Source organism: Sphaerodactylus townsendi, linkage group LG01, assembly GCF_021028975.2.
Source record: "Sphaerodactylus townsendi isolate TG3544 linkage group LG01, MPM_Stown_v2.3, whole genome shotgun sequence".
NCBI lineage: Eukaryota > Metazoa > Chordata > Lepidosauria > Squamata > Sphaerodactylidae > Sphaerodactylus > Sphaerodactylus townsendi.
In genome coordinates this window covers 187053814-187076883 of record NC_059425.1, presented here as the reverse complement: position 1 = coordinate 187076883, position 23070 = coordinate 187053814, and the positions used below count along the sequence as shown (strand labels likewise).

The 23070-nt window shown below is 54.2% G+C and overlaps 1 protein-coding gene across 2 annotated transcripts in view; it reads right to left on the bottom strand.

The window, feature by feature from the left end:
• MEIS1 (Meis homeobox 1) overlaps positions 1-11815 on the bottom strand; it is a 229257-nt gene extending 217442 nt beyond the window's left edge. Inside the window, exons 1-6 of one of the 2 annotated variants that reach the window (XM_048501620.1) lie at positions 10763-11815; positions 8946-9172; positions 6368-6509; positions 5838-5888; positions 4871-4921; positions 3332-3478 (exon numbers count right to left, since the gene is read on the bottom strand). In XM_048501620.1, coding sequence (XP_048357577.1) covers positions 3332-3478; positions 4871-4921; positions 5838-5888; positions 6368-6509; positions 8946-9172; positions 10763-10774 — 630 coding nt within the window. In that variant the 5' untranslated portion in view covers positions 10775-11815. The remainder of the gene's footprint in view (positions 1-3331; positions 3479-4870; positions 4922-5837; positions 5889-6367; positions 6510-8945; positions 9173-10762) is intronic. The other variant, XM_048501626.1, reaches the window with a different exon arrangement.
• Between the last annotated feature and the right edge of the window lie 11255 nt (positions 11816-23070).

The following is a 23070-nucleotide window of genomic DNA, read 5'->3' as shown; positions in this document are numbered from 1 at the left end:
GAACAGTGGCGGGGGAATGCACGGAAAACGCCCGATCCAACGTCCAGAAAAGCAGCCTTCAGACTGACACTTCTAAAGACGGTTTCCTGGAAGCAAACCCGATTGAATGACATGGGGCTTACTTCTGAGTAGACCCCTCCAGGATGGCTATTGCTGCTTCAAGTTGCCACTGGATTCGGGGTTCGTTTACACACACACCCCAGACAGAAACCCGGGCACCCTCCAGTCACTCTTTGACACGTGACTGGAGGCCCACATGTGTGCCTACACGGACACCGCTGAATGGTTATGGGGCAGGACCCCAGCCAGAGTGGACGCAGCCCCGAACCCTGCTAGAGTCGCGGGGAGAAAACGTGAACAGAGGGCGTCACGTCTGCAAATGAGCAAGGGACATTTTCCATGCCACTATTGACGCCTGGGAAATAACATCCCATTAAGTCTCCATTAAAGGCCCAAACATTTTTTATCCTAGTTGTTAGCAACCTACGAGCTTCCCAAACGTCAGCCGATGGGGAAGAGAGAGCCTCTTTGCACCTCCCCTGCCTTGCAGAACCGCGAGCTTTAGAAGTACCCCCGTGCCTCCCTTCGCAATCCGGAGTCACTCCGGTTTCAGGCCAACCGTTCCCACGGGGCCCCTGCCGTAAAGACCGCGCCGATTCTGACTTCATCTGCTTCACGAGGGGCTGGCAAAACACCCCCAAGGGGGACTCTCGCCGCCGCTGGCCGGACGAGACCCGAACCGGCCCGCTCCCCTTTCCCTTCCGAAGCGCCTGGCCAGAGGACGCGGCGGCGGAGGCTTGGCCGGCGGACAGAAGGCGAGGCGGCGCTCCCGGGCTCGGTTCGCTTTTGCAAGGCGGAAAACGCTCCCCTCCAGCAAGGAAGGAGACCTGTGGCTTTGCAAAGTGGGCCGTGCATTCAGCAGCCCCTTTCCCTCCCCAGGGGGGAAAAACCCCAAGCCCACTCCCAGCAAAGGGAGGCGAGCCAGGGATGCCCGCTTTGAAGGCCCCCAAGCCGCCACAGTCACGGGGCGCTGTTGGAAGGGAAGATCTTGGGGGGTCGCTGGATGGGGGGGGGGGGGCTCGCTTTGGCCGCCGGCTGGGCCTGCCTTCTGCACGGAGGCTGTCTGGCCGAGCGGGTCGGGGGGCCCCGGAATCTTTCAGGACCAAGGCAAACCCCCTCCCCAAAATAAAACATTTAATAAAACGAATCAGCTGCGGAACGTCCCTTCTGGAGCGTCCGCTTTAATGTTATATTTAAAAAAGAATAATTCGTTGGGGAGGGAGGGGAACTCGGTATAAATCTTCATTTCGGAGGCAATTAAAGCGTCGATTTCCTTTGTGCCCGGGAGGGGTTCTTGTCATTTGCTCAAATGGCTTTATGGGGGGCCGGCACCGCCGAGTTCTTAGAAACCCATTTTCTACTTCGACTTGTTGGATTCCAATTTTTTTTTAATCAACAACATCTCGGCTCGAAGGAGGAGAACTGGGCGGGCGGGGGGTGTCTTTCCTTGGTTCCCGCAGCTCCCCAGCTCAGCTTTGGGTGCCCAGGGGACTCGATCCTCCGCAGAGAGGTCTCTGCCCCCCCCCAACGTTTACTTTGCCTCCAGTAATAAGCAAAGGGAGGGGGGAGGCGGAGGAGAACAATCCAGGCTAGGGGGGGGGGGGCAGAACTGCGGCTGCAAAAGGCCCAGACAGAGCCGCAACGTCTCTTTCTCGCTTTTTTTACCCACTTTCCCAATTTACATTTTTATCAATGGGGCGCTTTGCGAGGCGCTGAAGCTGAGGAACGCCTTGCTGACGTTGCTCTCTCTCTCTCTCTCTCTCTCTCTCTCTCTCTCTCTCTCTGGCCAAACAAAAAGGGGGGGGTCTACTCGAGAGTAAGTCCGCGCCTCTGCAACGACTCCCCAAGCTGTAGGGAGGAGGGAGAAAAGAGAGGGCACCCGCCACGCCAAAGGGTCTTTGCAGCCGACCTGATCTCTCTCTCTCTCTCTCTCTCTCTCTCTCTCTCTCTCTCTCTCTCTCTCTCTCAAAAAGCCCCTCCCCCCTCCAGTGGAAGAGGTTCTCGGTCACTGGCAAAGCTGCTCTAGTAGGGGAGATCCCCCCCCCCCCCAGCGCAATTGGCTACGCCTGACTCCTTCACAAAAGGCCCCGGCCAAGCCGCCAGCGCAGGCAAACAACTTCGAACCCGAGAATCGCTCCCCGGCCAAGCCAACTCCCGGGAAAGCAGGGAAACCTCGCCAGCCCACCCTCCCCCCCCCCCACCCCCGCCTGAACAGCCAGCCCAATCCGGAGGGGGGGGGGGCACCGACGGTGAAGAAGCCTCCAATGCTTCCTCCCGAGACAAAAAACTTTGAAAAACCTACCCAAATATTCCAGAGGAAACCAGTGGCCCAGGGGTAATTCGGGCAGGCAGTTCCTTCCCCCATCACACACACACACACACACACACTCACACACTCACACAACGTGCGCTGGCATGCAGCATGCAACTGTGTAGGTTTTTCATGCAAGCAACCCCAGATCACACCAAACGTGTGAACTAATCCATGAAAGAGACTGAAAAGGCTGGAATCTATATATATATTAAGGCAGAGGGCTATTTCTTTTCACGTTCCGCCCCCTTCCCTATGTTTTACGCGCTCCCCACCCCCCAGCAAGTCAAATAAAACCCGGTCGCCAGCGCAGCGGGCCGGCCGCGTATGAAAGCAATGTTCACCCAGGTCTAAAAGCGATCGGCGAAGGGAAACTGACAAGACGAACTAATGAACCGAACAGACAGAGAAGAAAACAGCTCGCATTTGGGTAGATTTCAAACCTCTCTGCCTTCCTTTCCTGGACCACCTATCTCGGATTTTTTAAAAAAATTATTTTTCTCTTCTTTCTCTCACCCCCCCCCTCAAAAAAATCTCTTCCCCCCCGCCCCCACAAGCTCTTAACCGAGAAGCCTGCAATTCACAGGGAAACACTTCCATTCTCCTTTTTTTAAAAAACAAAAAAGACGCAGAGAAAGGGAGTAAATAAAATAAAAGCCAGAAATTAAAAGCGACAAGGAACAGGTCAAGTTGGGCCGGGCGCCGCTTTTACAAGCTCATTTCGCCGGGTCGAATCCGGCAAGCGGCCCTTAATGAAGTGATAATAGCCCCATTATTCAGAAAAAAAAAATTCATTTCGATGGAAATTTATCTAAAAGGGGCTTAATCGTATGCAAATAATAAAGGAAAGGGGGCGGCGTGACCCTCTCTTTCCCCCCCCCCTTCCACACCCCCGGCGAGGCGTTATGCATACAGATTTGAAGCGGCGGCCGCGCCAACGACAAGACCAGAGAATCGTACCTGGTCGGTGAGATTCGCAGATCTGGTGATATCTTCGCTGTCCGATTTGGAGCCGCCTTCCCGGTCGTCGATCACCAAATCGATAGGCATTTTCCCTTTCAAACAGCTAATATACCGGTGGCAGAAATTGTCACACAACTCGTGCACCTACGTGAGGGGGGGGGGGACACACAAAAAGTGACACACACCAAAAGCCCCCAAATATAGATACAGATATGTAAAAAAAATCAAAAGACACGTGGAGTGCAATCGACAAGAATAAATCAAGGGTTTTGGGCTCCCTCTCTGGGGCTGGGGGCAACCGCAGTTCTAAATAGGGCGCCCTCCATTATTCCCCCCATTTCCAGACTCACCCAGAATTAATTAAGGACCACATCCCCGCCCCCGCCCCCCCCTCCACTGACAAAATAGAGATATCCCAAAAGACTGACGATAACATGATGAGCCGGAGCACTGGGCTGACACTTCAGGTAAACTTATTTAACACTCAGCCTGTTATATCATTGGGAGAAAGGCGGGGGGGGGGGGGGGGAGAGAGAGACCCTTTTCCAAATACACAAAAGGACCCTTCCCCTTTCGGGGAAAAGCCGGATGGGCAGCGTTGGCAAGACCCCCAACCCGACAGGGGCTGTAACATTTCCCAAGCCGCTGGAAAAGGAAACCTATTCGGGTCCCCCCCCCCTTTATCCATGAAGGGTTCTATTTGAACCCCCCCCCCCCACATACTTGCAGCAATATCAGCTACTCTAAGATAAGATGCCTGAAGTCCCTGTCTCTCCCCCCCTCCCCCAATGTATTTATAACCCTCGATGTTTCTTTTGAGGTCAGTGGCGATTCTCTGATAGGCCATTGACGCGCCCGCATAGATGCCTAATTCCCGGGGTCCCTTTGGAGAGATTTTCCCAGGCCGGAACGATTTGGGGACAGGCTTGCATTTCCTCCTGCCGATCCTGAAATGTTCTCCTTCAGCCAGAATGGCTGGCGCTGGGAGAATAAAACCGGATTAGGGTGTGTTTATGTGTGTGGCGGTGGGGGTCGTTGCCGGCTCCGAAGCAGCGAAGCAGCGATTCTGCTTTGCTGCTGCACAGCCCTAACAGAGAGAATCCGTGCCCCCTGGGTGACCCTGCAGATGGGTTTCTTTAAAAAGGGGGGGGGCTCTCCAAAACTCATTCAAACTCAGCGAAATTACCTTGACCCACATAACTCTTCGCGGAAAAAACTGAGCGCTGTGCAGTCCCGCGGAGAGAGTCCGGCCACTCTTTATAGAAAGGTAATTTTTTTAAAGGGGGGGGGGCAATACTAGGCCAGGCGTTGGGGGTCCTTTTCTTTTTCTTTTTTTTTTTAGTGGCTGAAATTGCAATTAAACCGCGGGGAGAAATGGGCACCCTGATTGGTCTTGACACTAATTACCAGCCAGAAAGACATTTATGCAAATTCTGCCCAAGCTTCAACTTCATGAAATGTGGGGAGGGGGAGAGGAGGAGGAGGGGGGACTCGGGAGAAGCATCAAAGAGGAAGGGGGGCGCCCGCGTGAATTACCTTCTCTAACTCCAGCAGATGAAACCTTAGTACTTGTATGGCTTGGATCATCTGAAAAGATGAAGAAAAAAAAAGACGTGAGCATCTCTCTCTCTCTCTCTCTCTCTCTCTCTCTGGCCCCTTCCGCACACGCAAAATAATGCAGTTTCAAATCCACTGTTTGAAAGTGGATTTTGCTATTCCGCACAGCTTCAAAGAGCACTGAAAGCAGTTTGAAAGTGCATTATTCTGCATGTGCGGAATGAGCCTCTCTCTCTCTCTCTCACACTTACGCACTTAAAACAGGGGGTCTCCTAACAGGCTAAAGCAGTACTTTCTTTTTTAAATAAAAAAAATACTTATCTTGATTTACGACAACAACGCTAAAACTTAATGGCAAAGGCTCTGTTAGACTGTTTCACCCGAACTGCTCTCCAAACGGCGTTCAGTTTTTTTTTGTGTTTTAAAAATTAGGTCGCTATTGCAACCGATTCCACCCCTGTTCAGAAAGGGCGAAATATTCGAGAGGGTTTTTTTAAAAAGAAAAAAATATGTATTTATCTTGGCGTTATAAACTCGCCAGAGGCCACCGGGGCTGTGCCGTGAAGTGATCTTCAAATTTGTATTTTTTTAAAAAAAAAAATTAAAAGCAAACTTTTTTTTTTTTTTGCAAAGTCCCTGGAAGTCGAAATCTCCCTTTCCCCAAATCTTCCTTTCCTGCTAGCCACGTCAAAAAGCGTTCCCGTTGGCGGATCGACTGGTAGGCAGAGAAAGACACAGACACACACACACCCCTTCTCTCAGAGATCTCTTTCTCTCGGTAGATACCAGACACCGCTTTCAAAACGAACTAAATAAATACAGAGCTTCTATTTTTGTCGTCGTTCTTCCCCCCAGCAGTTTGGTTGCAAACGTGAGAGGGAAACCGGCTGCACACACAAACAAACAAACATACAATGTCAAGGAAGAGCCGCAGGGAACTTCTTACCAAGTTATCCAGTTCGGGATTCGAAGAAAATAAGGGTTTCTCTGCTCTGATCTAAACGGGGGGAAAAAAGATGGGTTGGGAGGGGTAAGAGATTGTTGTCGTTTTTATTTCAAGCAGGGCTGAAAGACTCAAGGCGCAAACGCAGGCTCAGGGGAAGGCTGGCGTCCGTTCTGCGAGCGTGCGCCCCCCCCCCAAAAGCCCCCTTCCCTGGAAGTCCGAGCCTTTCTTCCCAGCCTAGTGGCCTAGATCTGCGCCTCATCTCCTGACCAAGCCAAAACGCTCCGCATCCTTTTTTTGCAGGAGACTGGGGGCGGGGAGGTGGGGGGGGGGGGTTGCAGAGGAGAATGCAAATTCTCTGCAAGTTAAGTTGGGGGTCTCGTAAGGAGGGTGCCCCACTCCAAAGAGGCCTGCCAGTCGCTCTAAGAATCTGCCTTTGGGTGTGTGGGTGGGTGGGGGGTGATTTGAAAGGAAAAAACCCCAGGCCGGTTGTAAGGGAGTTTCACATGGGGGGGGGGGTGGGAGCCGCTGACCTGTTTGGCGAACACAGCGATGTCTTCATTGAAGGACTCCGAGGAGCAGACGTCGCCCCCCGCCACCCCCGGCTCCCGGGGCGTGCAAGTGGCCAGCTCGCATTTCTCAAAGATCAGGGCTAAAAGGGGGAAGAGCGGGTGGCTGCAAGAGAAAGGAGAGCCGTCATCTCCCCCCGGCGACCCGGGGGCCCAACAGAGTCCAGACTGGACTGCACCCCCCACCCCAATCCAGAGACACGCACAGACACCCCTCTCCCTCTCGGCTTGGCCCCCCACCCTGCCCATGTCAGCCCGTCTCCACGCCTCAGATAGACAGGCCCGCCGCTGGAGGCTCTACTGCAGCAACTCGTGGCTTTTTAAAAAAAGAATATCCAATATTCTTTTGCAAGAAAGAAAGAAAGAAAGAAAGAAGAAAGAAAGAAAGAAAGAAAGAAAGAAAGAAAGAAAGAAAGAAAGAAAGAAAGAAAGAAAGAAAGAAAGAAAGAAAGAAAAAGACATCCTCCCCTCCTCCAAAGTTTTAGTTTGGAAAACAGAGTGGGGTTTGGGGGGGGGGGAGAAGGTAAGCCGGGGTTTGGTTTGCCCTGGCTGGCCGAGTCCCGACTCTGCCCCGGGAAATAACTCAAATACACAAAATACGAAGCCAGGGCTAAGCGCCGGAAGGAAACCACTAGCTCTCCCCAAGGCCAGATGAACCCCAACCCACTTCCCCGAGAACCGAATAACCCACACCTAGGTGGTGGTGGTAATAATAATAATAATAATAATAATAATAATAATAATAATAATAATAATAATAATAATAATAATAATAATAATAATAATAATACGGCCACGCAGAAACCATTGGCCAAGAGCCTCTCTCCCCTTCTTCCAAACACGCTCCGAATTTTCTGTGGCTTCCAAATCTATTCTCTGGTCTGCGAGACTGAAAGGAAGCGGCCCTCGTCTCGGATAAACTACCGACGGGGCCAGGAGGAGGGTATTTTTTGGGGAGAGGGGGATGAAGAACCAGTCGCCCTTTCTGAAAAGTTTGGAAGGTCTCTCGTCCCTCCCCCTCCCCAAAAAGGAGGCCCGGGAGTCGGAGAAGCCGTTCGGAGGCCGCCAACTCGAATCCCGCAAAAGAGAAACTATTTGGAAAGTTCTCGCGTTGGAGCGGCTGCAAAGAGTATGGGAGAAGGGTGGAGTGGAAAGGTCTTTTTTTTTTAAGGGGGGACACTGGACCGCCGAGGAGTTGTCCCCTTTCGGGGGCAGCCACATCTTCGCCTTTCCAGGAGACCTTGGCCCGTGGAAAAAGCACAACGCCCTCCCAGCAAACGGACACGCCACTGCCCCCAGCCCCGGCCTGCGATCTGGGCCTGCGAAATCGCCGGGCCTTGCAAAGACTCCGTTCGCAACCAACTAACCGCGCTGTTTTCTCCTCTGCTTCCATCTCTTCCGACCCCCCCCCCCCCCAACAAAGGCAGCAGCTAACTCCCCACAAAAAGTTAAGTACCAAATACACCACCACCACCCTCAAAAAAGAGACTCTTCTGGGGCCACCCGTTTCTACTTCCACAAACTTCCATCTCTACATCTTTGCAAGCTGCAAAGGCCGAAAGAGCCCTTTATGGTGGCGACAGCACAGATGCTGCCAGTTTGCACACAACTAGTTGCGGTGGTCTGCACACGGGATTACAAAAGCAGAACCGAGGGATGTTTGCAAGTTGCAAAGGCAGATGGATTCCTTCCTTCCTTCCTTCCTTCCTTCCTTCCTTCCTTCCTTCCTTCCTTCCTTCCTTCCTTCCTTCCTTCCTTCCTTCCTTCCTTCCTTCTTCCTTCCTTCCTTCCTTCCTTCCTTCCTTCCTTCCTTCCTTCCTTCCTTCCTTCCTTCCTTCCTTCCTTCCTTCTCTCTGTTTCTCCCAATAGGCAAGCCACTTCCAACACACAACTTTTGAATTACCATTTAATATGTATTTACAGAGGGGAAAAAGAATTGCACCCAGCAAGTTGCAAAGGCAGATGGATTCCTTCCTTCCTTCCTTCCTTCCTTCCTTCCTTCCTTCCTTCCTTCCTTCCTTCCTTCCTTCCTTCCTTCCTTCCTTCCTTCCTTCCTTCCTTCCTTCCTTCCTTCCTTCCTTCCTTCCGTCTCTCTCTGTTTCTCCCTCTTTCTCCCAATAGGCAAGCCACTACCAACACACACAATTTTTGAATTACCATTTAATATGTATTTACAGGGGTGTTAAAAGGTACGCAACAAGTTGCAAAGGCATGGATAGTTCCTTCCTTCCTTCCTTCCTTCCTTCCTCCTACCTTCCTTCCTTCCTTCCTTCCTTCCTTCCTTCCTTCCTTCCTACCTTCCTGCCTTCCTTCCTTCCTTTGAACCTCCCTCTTTTCCTCCCGTAATAGGCAAGCCTAACTCACCAACGCACAGCTTTTTAGTCTACCATTTTATATGTATTTCCACGGGGAGAGAAATTGCACCCCAGCGGCCCAGCCTTCCCTTTAGCTCTCCCCCCCCCCCAACTCCTCCTGCAAGAGGGTCTCTGCCTCTCTGTCTGCGGCCCGGAGGGTCCCGGCGGGCGGGAGGGGCGCGACCTACCCGTAAATGGCATCCTTGTCCCTCTTGAGCGCGTCGTTGACGGAGGCGCCCATGCTGGGGGGCATGGCGTTGGTGTGGGCCGTGTGCGGGTACTGGTGCGTGTGGAGCGGCGGCCCGTGGTTGAGGTGGTGCACCGGCTGCATGGAGCGGGCGGCGTGCGGGTCCCCGTACATGGTGCTGGCGAGCCCCACTCCATCCATCCCGCCGTAATGGGGCAAGTCGTCGTACTGCAGGGCACAAGGAGGAACGGGGGGAGGGGGGGGGAGTCAAACCTGGCTGGTCAGATGGGCGGACAGGCCCGGGGAGGGGAATGGTCGAGGGGCATTTGGGGCAAGCCCCCCCCCGGGAAACCCCCACCAGATCTGCGGCCACAGCGCACTACGCCCCCCCCCCCCACCAGCAAGTGCAAGGCAGCTAAGCCCAACGGAGGGGCCTTCTGCAGAGACAGACCCCTGGGAAATGCAGAAACCCCCCCCCCACAACCTCCCGTTCCCAGCACGTGCATCCAGACACTTCTCTCTCTCTCTCCCCCCCCCCCCTTATTCCAAATTTAACCCCTTTCCTTGCCAGCAGCCCCCAGCCTAGAGCTCTTCCCCCGGGTTGCTCTTCCAGGGCGCCGGCTCGCGACCCAGGGAGCTCCTCCGCCGGAATCCCCCCTTCCTTCCCAAGGAGGTCTTTCGATGGTGGGGGGGGGGGACCGGGAAAGGAGACTCCCCCTGCCTCGCAGTTTCCCTCGCCCTAAGCTCAGAGGCCCGGGGCCCTCGAAGAGGCCAAATCTTTTGGGGGAAGGTTGTATTTGTAGATCAGGGGATGGGGGCCAAACAGAGTCCCAGTTTTTATTGTGTTTAGAAAAAAAATCCCATTTGCGTCCCGAGAACGGTTGGGGTTAAAGGAATCTCTGCGAAAGTCCACCTCCCTTATTTCAGAACCAAGGGGTCAAACTCTCCCCCCCCCCCCCCCCCACAGTCTAGACTACTTCTCTAGGAGAAAGTGAAGAAGAGGAATTCTGGCCTGAAATATATATCTCTACATATATTCAGGGCAATCTAAAGGAAGGAAGAATTCGCAGGGTGCCTCCCAGAGACTCGGGAAGAGAAAAAAATGGCAGGCACAAACTTGTCGCTATTTTGTCTCGCGTGTGGCCAAAGGGACCCGGGCTGGCAGCGGGTCACTTGGGAGGGAACCTCATTCTCCTTTCGGAAATGTCCTATATTTTGGGTGCAACCGTCCGTCCGCAAGAGCTTTCTGGAAAGGACGAACTTTTCGTATTTTGTTTTAAAAAGTTCCATTTATCCCCCCCCAAGGGAGGCAAGAAGCGACGGCAAGAGACGCCGGCGGATATCTTTTCTCCCCGGCAAATCAACGTGGGAGAATAAAATCAGGAACCCCAAATTAGGGGGGGGGGCTGCTTTGACGACCCCTTTCTCCCCCCCCCAAAAAAAGTTTTTATTCCGAACAGGTCTTTTTTAATGTATTGGTGCCTCGGTCCGATGCATACCCCCAAAGAGGGAATGAATGCGGACACACTTTTCCTTGGGATCGCAGCTACTTGGAAATCCTAGTTCCGCTGCCTACCCCCCATACACCCACGGGGTAAGGATTTTTTTTGGGGGGGGGAATCCAGATTTCTGGCTCTCTCTTTTCACCTGCCTCAACGTCCCAGCTAGACAGTTCAATATACAGATCTATGGAAATATCTCCCCTCGAATTCCCTCTCTGCAGCGTGTTCCCCAGACTTCACTATCCCAATGTATATATATATATATATATTTCCCATATGCAATGATATAGTAGAAGTAAGAAGAAGAATTACCTACCCTTTGCGCCATCGGCTTGCTTGGCGCCTCTTCCCCCCCCCCCTCCTCCTCAACTTCTATCTCCTCCCCGAGGCCAGCGTGGAAGGAGGCACGAAAAATCAAAAAGAGGGAAAAAAAATGAAAAAGCCACGCGGTTCTCTCTTGCCCCCCCCCACCCTCCCCCCCCCAAAAAAAAGAACGGGGGGCGAAGAATCCTTGGAAGCCGCCAGCAGCGCCCGGGAGAGCCGGCAGAGTTGTCGGTCGGGCGGAGCGCAGAGGAGTTGGGCGATCCTTCGAGGGGGCCCGAGCAGAAGCCGAGGCGCGGCCGGGAAAAAGAAGGGGGGGAAAGAAAATCGGGGGTGGGGGGCGTGGGGGGGGCGAGCCCTCCTCTCTCCCCCCGGCTCTCCTCCTCTTGGCTCCGCGGCTTTCTCTCGCGCGCTCTTCTCTTTTCTGGTTTCCAAGACAGCGGCGGGGGAGCGAGTCCTGGTTCCTTTCCCTTTTTTTTTTTTGCGCGCCCCCCCCCCAACCGGTTTGGGGTTCGCGGGGGTCGGCGCTGGGCGGGGGGGAGCTCCCGGCCGAGCCGAACTACCCGACTCGCATGACTTTCTGTCCTCCTTCTCCTCCTCCTCCTCCTCCTCCTCTTCTTCTTCTTCTTCTTCTTCTTTCCCCGGCGCTGTCAATCAAAGGCCAGCTTGTCAAGGCGGAATGAATGGTGGGGCGGGCTGGGGGGGGGGGCGGTTTAGGGCGAAAAAGCAGCCGCCGAGCGCGTTCCGTCAGGGCACCTCCGGGGCCAACATCTCCGCCCGCCCTCCGGGGGAGAAACAATGCTCGGCGCAAAAGAAAGAAGCCGCGGGTCCGTGGTCGGCGGCGCCGGCTCGTGGGTGCGAGGATCGCGAGCGGCTCCGGGGCCGAGGAGCGGCGGCGGCGGCGGCGGCCGAGCAGGAGCAGTTGCAGCTGGAGCTGGAGGAGGCGAGGAGCGCGGCGCCCGAGCGGGTGTGCAAGAGGCCGCCCGCCCGCCCGCCGGCCCGCCCCGCGCCCGCTGCGCCCCGGCGGAGAGGTGGCTGCGGACCAGACTGCCGGCACCCGGAAGCAGTGGTGGCCATAACAGGTCGCCTCTTACACAATGCAGCGGGCCGCCTCCACTCGACTGGCGGCGCAGGGGTGGGCCGGGGGGCGCCCGCGCCGGAGGAGGAGGAGGAGGAGGAGAGGAGGAGGAGGAGGAGCCCCACCAAGGGGCGGGCGGGAGAGGGGGAGGGGGGAGCGCGCCGGGCGCCCTGGCCTGGCCGCCTGCCACCCGGCGCGCTCGCCCGGGCGCGTTCCCGGGGCCGGGGGGGCGAGCCAGGCGCGCCCCTCGGCCCTGGGGAGGGGTCTTTCGGCGGAGCTCCCCTTTCGCCTCCCCCCTTTGCCCACCGGAGCTGCTTCCCCCCCCCCCCCACCCCCAGAAACCCGGCTGGGTGGCTCCTCCGACGCGCGTGTTGGATGCGCTTTTACGCGCCGGTCGCCAGCCCCGCTTTTTCTCCGCCCTCCCCCAGTTTGGCGTCGATGTGCACCCCCCTTCCCTCCCTCCCCAAACACACACGCGTTTGGGATCCGGTGTGACTTCGGAGCGGAGCGGGGCGCTCCGGAGTCCGGTTCGTGTTTCCCGGCTGGGGCGCTCGGGAGGAAAGCCCCGCGCCCCCGAGGACTCTCTCTTGCCCTCTCCTCTTTCAGCCGCCCCTCCCCGCCACCCTCGGCGACCCTCGGGGCCGTTCGGCGTCCTAGCGAGCGCCTGGCCAGGAGGGGCCGTTTCCTTTGTCTGGAGGACGGGTCGGGGAGACCCCCGTGGAAAGCCATCCCCGCTCTCCCACCGCCGGACTTTTTCAGCCTCTTCTTCCATTTGCAAAGGGGGGGGAGGGAGGGCAGGGTTTTTTGTTGGGGGGACATTCAAGCAAGGATCGGGAACGGGTGCGTTTGGGTCACTTTTGGGGGGGCGCTGCGCTTCTGGCTCCGGATCGGAGCGTTTACACGGGGACCGGACTCCGAAATCGCAACCTCTTTTTTTCGCCCCCTCGCCAGGATGTGTTTTCTCAGCCAGCCCAACGCCTCTCGCTCCGGCTTCTCCCCCCTCTCCCCTCCCTCCCCCCCTCCCCTTTGCAAACCCCACCGTGTTGTTTTTTTTAAAGGCACCCTGCACGGCAGGCTCCCCCCGCGCTCCGGCGCAGAATGAGCTCACCCAAATCTCAGTCGCCAGCCGGGGAGGAGCGGCCGTCCAATCAGGGACCGCCTTTCGAAAGCCGAGCGGGCATTGGCAGAGGGGGAAATCAATTAGCAAAGAATCGATCCGCGGGGACCTTCGATCTGCCGGGAGGAGCCCCCCGTTCCCCCCGAGATCCTCCAAACCGCCCCTGTGGCGCATGAGCGGAGTGCGCTTGGCCAACTTCACTTCTCAAGGGGGGGGGGTCCTTTTTATAGCGGAAATATGTGGGGGGGGGACGGGGAAGGAGTTGCGCGCGAGAAACCCCTTCTTTCCTTTCCCCTCTGGAAACCAGAGGAACGTGGGGAGGCCTCCCGGGTCGTCGGAGAGGTCATTTGCGCGGATTGCGTCCCAGCGCAAGGAAGGGTCTTTCTCCCATTGCACAGGAAGGGAGAGCCGGTGGATCGGGACCCCTCCCTCTCGCCCATTGGTCCGACAGGGGATCCTTTGCGATGCCCGCCAGGCAATCCTGAGCGTCCGCCCCGGCCCGAAGCTCTCCTTCAGGATCGCGCGCCTTTGGCAGGCAAGGAGGAAGACGCACAGCTGCGCAGAGCAGCCCGATCCTAAACCTCCCTCCCTCCGAAGTGGGGCTGCTTCTGCCATCCGATGCAGCAACGGGTCTTCCTTGAGCTCCAGCGCGCTGACTCCCGAGGAGGTCGCCCTGGGCGGTCCCTTGAGCTCTGCGCCTTACCCCAAACCCGTTGACGGGGAAGGATTGGCGTGGCTCTGCGGATCGGGCGCCGGGACTTTGCCCGGGGAGTTTGGCCACCCCGAGGAGCTGAGAAACCCAGCCCAGGAGCGGTGCCGTGACGCGGGCGGGGGGCGCAGGGGAGTCCAAGTCCTTTCCTGGGGCCCCTCCCAGCACGAGCTCCCTCCGGCTCTGTCTCGGGGACCGCAGAGGGTCGGGGAGGGAAGGCTCGCAGGCTTGGATCGGGCGCCGGGGGAGAGGGGGAGCGGAACGCAAGCACGCTCCGTCCTAACTCCGTATGGATCGCAGCCGGCCGCGGCGGGGAAGCAGGCGAGTTCCAGGCCGACGGGGACAACCTTTCCCCGGGGAAGGGAACGCTTTCCTCGCTAGCTAGTTTGACCAAGGAGGACCGGGGCCTTTCCTCCTCCCCCCGCCCTCCCCCCCCCCCCAAGCACCGGCTCAAGGCTGCAAACCTCTTGGAGAGAATAACCCGGATAATAATAATAATAATAATAATAATAATAATAATAATAATAATAATAGTAATATTTTTTTTACAAATGCGCTTCTCCACGTTTAGCGGTGGCGCACCTCAGCGCCGGCGGCCTCGGGGAAAGGGGTCTTGCGATCCCCGCTTTGGGAGCCGAGCCTCTCACCGGCCCGGCTTTCCTTGCGAGGAAAGGACGAGGGAAGCTGTTCCGAACGGGATAATAATAAAAAAAATTCGATATTTTTTTTAAAAAAATTAGCAGCGTTTCAAAGTGGGGTTCCAAAGTAAGGAGCGCGGCCAGGTCGCTTAGGAGTTGCAAAGGGCTTTTTTGGAGAGATCCAGCTGGCCTGGTGGCAAGGGAAAGGGGGAGGCGACGGCCGGGGCTCCCCCTCCCAAAACCACTCGCTTTGGGGGGGGGTGCTCGGGGGGGGGCAGCCTCCCGTCTTCCCCCGGCTGACCTTTTTAGCCAATGCACAGCGTCACCTTCTGCTCCACGCCGGATCTGACCCCTTCCCCCCCCCCCGCAGGTCCGGGTGTGTGTGTTTTTCTCCGCTTCTACCCCCCCAGCGCGTTCTAGCCACCACCACCACCCCCATCCCCAGCCAAGCAGAGCGCAGGGCCGTGCAAAAGTGCCGCCACCCGGCCGAGAACCAGCGACCCGGCGGCCCAGGCGCTTTCCTGCCTCCGCGGCCGAAGGACTCGCGCTCCGCCCGGGTTGCCAGCCCCGCCGGGCGGCCGCCTCGAGCGGTTTGTGGATCCCCCGCCGGCCCGTGTCGGTTTCCGGCGTCCCTCCCCGGGCCTGACCCGGGGGAAGGCGGCCAGGCGCTTCGGGCAGGCGGCTCCGCGCCGGAGCTGCTTCGGCGCCCGGAGAAACCGCTTTCCAGCGGCTGGGCCGAGTTTGTCCTGGTGTAAAGCAGAGGGTGCGGATCGAGTGCGCGAAGTCCGGTGCCTACTCGAGGAGTAGCCCGGTGCCTTCTCGAGGCTTTCACCGGGCGAGTGGAGGATCGCAATCCGAATTGCCCGGGGGCAGCACAAGACGGTTGCAAAGGGAATTGGGGGGGGGGGGGGACTCCAGAGGCCTGCTCGCCTCGAACCCAATCCGAATCGCAATCCGAATTGCCCGGTGGAAGCAAAGGAGACGGGGGGGACTGCGGAGGCCTACCCCAAAATTGGAAGGGGGGAGTCCTCTTTGCGGTGCCGTGGATCTAGCCCATCTCAAGGAGGCACCGGGTGACTTTGGAGCAACCCCTTCTATTGGTTTACTCGGGAGTAAGCGGCCGGGAGAACAGAGAGGTCCTTCGTGCCGCCTTGCAGGGGCTGGAAGGGCCTCGTCTGGAACGGGCCCGGGTCTCCAAGGCGCGCTGTTCACGCGCCCGCTTTCCTGGGATATTTGGCCCGGGACAGATGCGGAAGGCGCTGACATCAAGGGACAGCCCCCCTCTCTCCCCCCCTCTCTCCGGCCTATCCATCGGGATCCAGGTTTTTAGGGGCACGAAATCAGGAACAACCCCCCCCCCCCCCAAAAAAAAAAAAGACACACAGGAAAGAAAAACAGATTTTCCAACCGCGGCGCAGAGATAGCGCAGGAATGCCGCAGATAAGAGCCAGAAGTGATAGGAGAGAGTCCTGAAAGGGGGCTGGGGGGGGGGGGGCGGGCGGCAGACCCTTAATGAAGGGCGGGGGGGGGGAGAGAGAAAGAAACAAAAGCAAACTATTTCAAGATCCATTAAAGGGCAGAACCCGAGAAGGCGATGGCATCAACAAAGAGGAGGTTTACTGGAGGGGTCGAAGGGAAAAGGAATCCAGCAGGCCATGTGCGGGTTGGGGGCGTTCAATGGATCCTGACTTCTGAAAACAAAGGGGGCGGCCCGGCCCGGTTCAGGAGTCACCCAGAGGTCAGGAGGTACCGCCAGGACCAGTGGACACCAAACACAGTTAAAAAAACAACAACCCAAAACAATCTGGCGGGGAGATTTGTCCCAATGGCATCTTGCAAAAGGGAAAAAGAAAGAGAAATTTTTGTGCAAGAGGAACGTTTTACACCGTGGCTTTCCTTGGCAAACTTTTAAAGGTGCCTGGCTCTGGGGGGTGGGGGGAGAGAAGTGGGGGCTGGGCTGGGGGGGGGGGGCTAGGGAGTGGGGAGGAGAAAGGCAGTTTCACCGCCGAAGGTAATTACCAGTTCTTGACAGTTTCAGAAGTTATAGAGGGGCTTTTTTATTAATTAAAAAAGGGCCGGCTTAATAATAATAAAAAAAGCGCTCCTGTCGAACATTGACGCTGGCCTCGAAACTTCCTAAAGATCGCTATAATTAAGACAAAAATAAATAATTGGGAGGGGGGACTACCTCGGCTTAATCGCATGCATTTTTTTTTTGGTTTCAATCTACCTGTGGGAGAAGGAAGTAAAATGTAACCTTTTGTGTCTGGAAGTTGGACGTTTGTCCAGAGTTTCCTAGCCTTTTGAGAAGTAACTTTTCCTTTGTAACAGACTTCCTTCTGTGATGCCCCTCTGAATTTGCCAGCCGCAGATGCAGGCGAAAGGTTAGGGACAAGATCCACCAGACCACGGCCCCGCGGCCCGGAAAACCCACCAGAACCAACTAACTTTCCCGTGTTTTCATAGATAAATTAAACGCCCCTTTCTCCCCCGCCCCTTGATCTCCAATGAACTTCTATCCAGAGTTTCCTAGTCTTTAAAGAAGTAACTTTTCCTTTGTAACAGACTTCGTGATGCATTTCTGAAGATGCCAGCCACAGATGCAGGCGAAAGGTTAGGGACAAGATCCACCAGACCACGGCCACACGGCCCGGAAAACCCACCAGAACCAACTAACTTTCCCTTGTTTTCATATATAAATTAAACGCCCCTTCCTTTCCCCCCACCCCTTTGATCTCCAATGAACTTCTAGGAAATTAACTGAACATTGAGTTAGTGGTTAATTTCATTTAAAATATGGAATAGTCCGCCTTTCTCGCAGGGGTCTCCGGGGCGGAGTACGGTTACACGTCGCCAGAATGGGACGTAGAATAATCCGGAGTGTTGGAGCCGGGATCCGCCAGAAAGCACTGGAGCATTTCCGAAGGCACCAATTTAGCCTTCTCTCTCCGCCACCCCGACCCTGCCAGACACGCGGTTTCACGTGCACACGTGACGGCTCCGATCTCGGCCCGCTGGGACCCCAATCCGTTGGAGACGCTCTGAAATTCGGGGCAGAGTTTGGCGACGTTAGTTTTTAGCCATTCTCGGGGTCCTGTTTTGGAAACACACGGGCTTTCTCCTGCTCTCGCCTCTTCCCCAGTTGTAATTCGATTGAAATTTCCCAAAAGGGGACTTCTTTCGCATCCTCTTTTTTTTTGGGGGGGGGGTGTAAACACACGCACCCCGCACACTTTGGCTGAATAAGAACGCTAATAATGCTAATAAAAGAAATGTCTGCTTAATTATTGCAAACCGAAGTCGGTCGAGCGCCTGGGAAAGAGTCTTGGAGCGTTCATGCCGTCTACTGGACGCCGGTAAAACTACAGTCACCTCGTTTGGGGAGGGGGGAAAAAACCCATATTTTTTTCCCGGACAGAAATTCTGGACTCCACCCGGGGCAGGGGAAAGAATCGCCTGGCCCGAAGCGAACCCCCAACGCGGGAGTTACTGGAGAAGTCTCACCGGTGTGACTCCGGTTTCAAACCCCTCCCGTGTGAACGCTCTTTGCGAAACCGGCCCAGGGCGCTGCGAACCAAAACGACCGCGGCGGTCGATCCCGGTGTCTTTCTGCTCCAGGCTGCAGTTTGAATTTAGGGTACCTGGCGGAGCGGGGGGGGGGGGAGGAGAGACGTGGGGGACCCCCTCCATTTCCTAGGGGCTTCGAAGGGCGTGACTCCACTTAGCTCCCCCACCCCCCACCCCCCACTGTCGGAAAGAGGCAGCGCTCTCCCCTGCAATCCGAATTGCGGGAGAAGTTTTGCAAGCTGCCCCAAGCGAAGACTTGAACCGAATCTAGACAGGGGGGATTCGACGTTTGGAAGAAAGGCCCGTCCGGGAAAGCGAATCGCCGGCAGCATGTGACTGGTCTGGGAGGGGGGGGGGGCGGTCTGAAAAGAGGGCCAGGGATCCTCTTTGAGGGATCTGGTGTGCGTTTGTGGGGTGGGATCTGGTGTGCTTGTGGGGTCGCGCTTGGCGTTGCCAGCTAACCAGCCGGACACCTCTGGAGCGCGCGTTGAGAACCGGGTCTTAAAAGCCAACGTGAGACGCTCTGGCAGAACTCACGGGTAACTTTTGCAAAGGGAGGGGGAAAGGGGGGGGGAGGGAAGGGGGAAAATAAATGATTGCAGGAGAGACCCTCCGGGTTACATTGGAACCCAGCAGATCCGTTCATAACAATCCATTTTGGGTTGCAGTGAATTCGGACACGTACTTCTGACACAGGTTCGTTCGTTGCCTCTGGGAGCAGAAAAAAACACGAAACTTCAGCTGCTTCATTTAAACGTGGGGGGGGGGGGACCGGGCAGGGGGAAACAGGCCCCAATGCAACTTTGACTCCTTGGGAAGTGTGCAGCCGTTCCCACGAAAGGAGCGAGGTTCCAACTTGCTGCCCCCTCCCCCCCCCCAAGTCAATATCGCTCACAGAAGAAAGGGAAGTTGGAAAAAACTTTTGCCAGGAGTTTCCAAGAAACACCTGATGTCCGTTGCAGAAAGGAAATTATGGAAGGAGGTGCTATTTGCTGGGGTGCCAGAAGACAACAAATTCCGGAGGGGGCGGGGGCGGGGGGGTTTGAGAGAAGAGATGGGAACTTCTCCCTAAATGCTGGGGGAAATCTGTTCATATTGATATTTTTATTCACATTAACATTTCTGCATCTTCAGGTCCTAGATGATGATGATAGATAGATAGATAGATAGATAGATAGATAGATAGATAGATAGATAGATAGATAGATGATTGACAGACCGACCGACCGACCGACAGACAGACAGACAGACAGACACATACATAGATAGACATAGATACATAGATACATAGATAGATATGCATATTTGTGTGCATATTCATGTATATATATATGAATGTATATGTGTGTTGATAGACAGATGGTTATGTATATATATGTATATATATATACACACACATATATACATACACATCTATATACATATGTGTATATAAACTGATGGACGGACAGACAGATATAATTATATCATTAGAGCCTTCTTTTCATACCGACCTGCACTCGTTTTAAGGAGCTAAGATGACATATCGGTGGAGAAGCTATTTATGTCTTTCTATTTATTTCCCTCCTTCTGTGAACGCCCGGCTTGTGTGCATTGGTATTCATGAAATACTTTCCGGTACTTTCAATCTCCTTTTTTGAATACTTTTTTTTCTTTAGGAAAGGGTTTACTTTGTAAATGGACAGGCTAACAAAGGCAGGGCACACACACACACACACAGACAGACACAAACCGGACAAGTGTTTCTTCTAAAAGGTTTCTGGTTCAATCTCAAGTGAACTGGAAGAACTGGAAAGCATTGTGGATTGCACATCCCTTGGTTTTTTCATTACCCAAAACAGTTGGCTTTATTCAACAGCTTTCATTCCAGAGAGCCGTTTGTGCGGGGGTGGGGTGTGTATGGTGGGTGGGGGTGGGTTGGGTGCAGGTTTACTCAGAAGTAAGTCTCACTATGGTCAGTTGGACACTTTTTCAAACAAGCTTTCTTTCTTTCTTTCTTTCTTTCTTTCTTTCTTTCTTTCTTTCTTTCTTTCTTTCTTTCTTTCTTTCTTTCTTTCTTTCTTTCTTCTTTCTTTCTTTCTTCTTTCTTTCTTTCTTTCTTTCTTTCTCCCCCTTCCTTTCCTTCCTTCCTTCCTTCCTTCCTTCCTTCCTTCCTTCCTTCCTTCCTTCCTTCCTTCCTTCCTTCCTTTATTCATTCATTCTTTCATTCTTTCATTCTTTCATTCTTACAAAGTTAAAGATGGGAATATTTTAATTAAAAAAATATTCACGATCCCTCTAGACAGTTAGATATGATGTGCTACTACCCTCTGCATTTGAATGAGAATCCCTCACTAAAAGTACAGAACAGAACGGGGAATTCCCAGGAGTCTGACTGCAGGGCAGAAACTTTGGGATATATGGGAACTGGACTGTCCTAACCAGATTTAAACTATCTTCTAAGTCCATCGAGGGAGGACTGCAATGTCTTGAGTGCAGTCCCTGACAAGAGAGCCAACGTGATGCGGTGTTTAAGAACAGTGGACTCTAATCTGGAGAACCGGGACTGATTCCCCGTGAGCCAGTGAACTCTTATCCAGTGAACTGGATTTGTTTCCCCACTCATGCACATGAAGCCTGCTGGATGACCTTGGGTTTCCTCACTCATGCACATGAAGCCTGCTGGATGATCTTGAGCCCCATCTACCTCACAAGGTGTCTGATGTGGGGAGGGCAAGGGAAGAAAGGCTTTGAGACTCCTTACAGGAGAGAAAGGGGGGTATAAATCTAAATCTCTCTTATTTGCTCTTACAAAGCAAAGGACTTCCACCGGAGCAGCTCCATTCAGGATCCCACCGCCCAGCTCTGCCTGCTTGTGCTCTTCTGCAAGGGGAGATTTGCAGATCCCGTGCAGCCCTGCGCCTCACCCACCAAGGGGTCAAACCACAGGGTCCTGCTAGCAGGGATCTGCAACCTGCAGCTCTCCAGATGTTCACGGACTACAATTCCCATAAGCCCCTGCCAGCATGGTCAATGCTGGGAATTGCAGTCCACGATGGGAATTGTAGTCCACGAGCATCTGGAGAGCCGCAGGTTGAGGACCCTTATGAGGAATGCAATTTGGTCCTCATAAATAGGATGGGAAGACCCAGTTGTTCACAAGGCCAATAGGTATCAAGGCACCAAATTGTTTTCCCCAACAAGATTGTGGGGGGGAGGGGCAGAGTTACATTGACCAGGTTTTTTTCTTTTCCTGCCCAGAATCCTAATTTCAGCTCTGTCCTGCTCCAAGATCCCTCCAGCCTCCATTGGGATCCCTTGCCTTTTGAGCAATGGACTAGGGCTTTCAAGTTGAGCTTACCTGCTTCGGGACTTCCTCCTCTGTCAGAGAAAGTTGGATTTGCTTACTCAAGAAGGGAGATTCCAGCACTGTCTTTAGGATTTAAGGAACTGTCTTTGGGATTTAAGGAACAGTTCAAAGACAGCTTCATTGCCAGAGGCCCTCGGTTGCCGGAATTTCCAGGAACAGGCCTGGGTGACTGAAGAAGAAGAAGAAGAAGAAGAAGAAGAAGAAGAAGAAGAAGAAGAAGAAGAAGAAGAAGAAGAAGAAGAAGAAGAAGAAGAAGAAGAAGAAGAAGAAGAAGAAGAAGAAGAAGAAGAGTTTGGATTTATATCCCCCCTTTCTCTCCTGTGGGAGACTCAAAGGGGCTGACAATTTCCTTGCCCTTCCCCCCTCACAACAAACACCCCGTGAGGTAGGTGGGGCTGAGAGAGCTCAGAGAAGCTGCGACTAGCCCAAGGTCACCCAGCTGGCATGTGTGGGAGTGTACAGGCTAATTTGAATTCCCCAGATAAGCCTCCACAGCTCAGGCGGCAGAGCTGGGAATCAAACCCAGATTAGATACACGAGCTCTTAACCTCCTACACCACTGCTGCTCCTGCTACTGCTGGTTGGTGTAAAGACAGGGGGAATTTATACCTTCTGGGATCAGTTGAAGGATTTCTCCCCCACCCAAGAATTCTCTCCCCAAGAATTGTTCAAGTGCACTGAAAGTGTGCAGTAAGCACATTCTTTCCTAGGTGTAAAAGTGTCCCACAGAAATCAACTAGTGGTAGTTGGAAACTGATTTGAAAGAGGCTGGCTTCAACCTGCAGATGTTTTTGGGACTGGAGAAAACAGAAGAAGAAGAAGAAGAAGAAGAAGAAGAAGAAGAAGAAGAAGAAGAAGAAGAAGAAGAGGAGGAGGAGGAGGAGGAGGAGGAGGAGGAGGAGGAGGAGGAGGAGGAGGAGGAGGAGGAGGAGTTTGGATTTGCCAAGCACAACACAAGCCTTTATTGGCATATATAGTAGTTTGGATTTACACCTCTCTTTCTCTACTGTAAGGAGACTCAAGGTGGCTTACAAACTCTTTCCCTTCCTCTCTCCAGAGCAGGCACCTTGTAAGGTAGGTGAGACTGAGTCAGTCCTCCTGACAGAACTTTTGACTGGTCCAAAGTCACCCAGCAGGCTTCATGCGGAGGAGTAGGGAATCAAACTTGATCCGCCAGGTACGAGTCCACCATTCATGCGGAGGAGTGTGGAATCAAACCCATTTTTTTCAGATTAGATTCCACCTGCTCTTAACCACTACACCACGCTGGACCAGAATAGGGTTAACACACCAGAGTGGATGTGGAAGATGGTGTGCCAGATATTGGAGTGACAAAAAGCAATGTCAGTCGCCCTCCTTTGTCTTCGGGATGTATTTATTTATGTATTACATTTTTAGACCACCCTCCCCCAAAGGGATCAGGACAGTGTACATCAAGTATAAAGATCTCGATAAAATCAGCATAAAAATAAAAATAAAATGTGAAATAGGACAGATTAATGAACACCAGCATATGGCGACCTCCCCTCCCCCTCCCCCTTTGAAGGGGGGGAGGGGGTTAACAAGATGGATGGCACTGGGATGTCAACCTCTAGGTGGCACCTGGAGATCAGCTATTACAACACTCTTCAGTCAACCCAGATCCATTTCCCTGGAGAAAATGGCTGCTTTGGAGAGTGGGCTCTAGTGTCAGGACTGCAACTCCCAGCATGCACCGGCTCCCGCCTTTTCCCCAAAAGAGCAGGAAAGCAAACCGAGAAACTACATCCCACCGGAGCTTCACGGCCAATGAGAGGCCAGAAGTTGGGCGGGGGGAGAAAGCTGATTGGTTGTTGTTGAATTCAG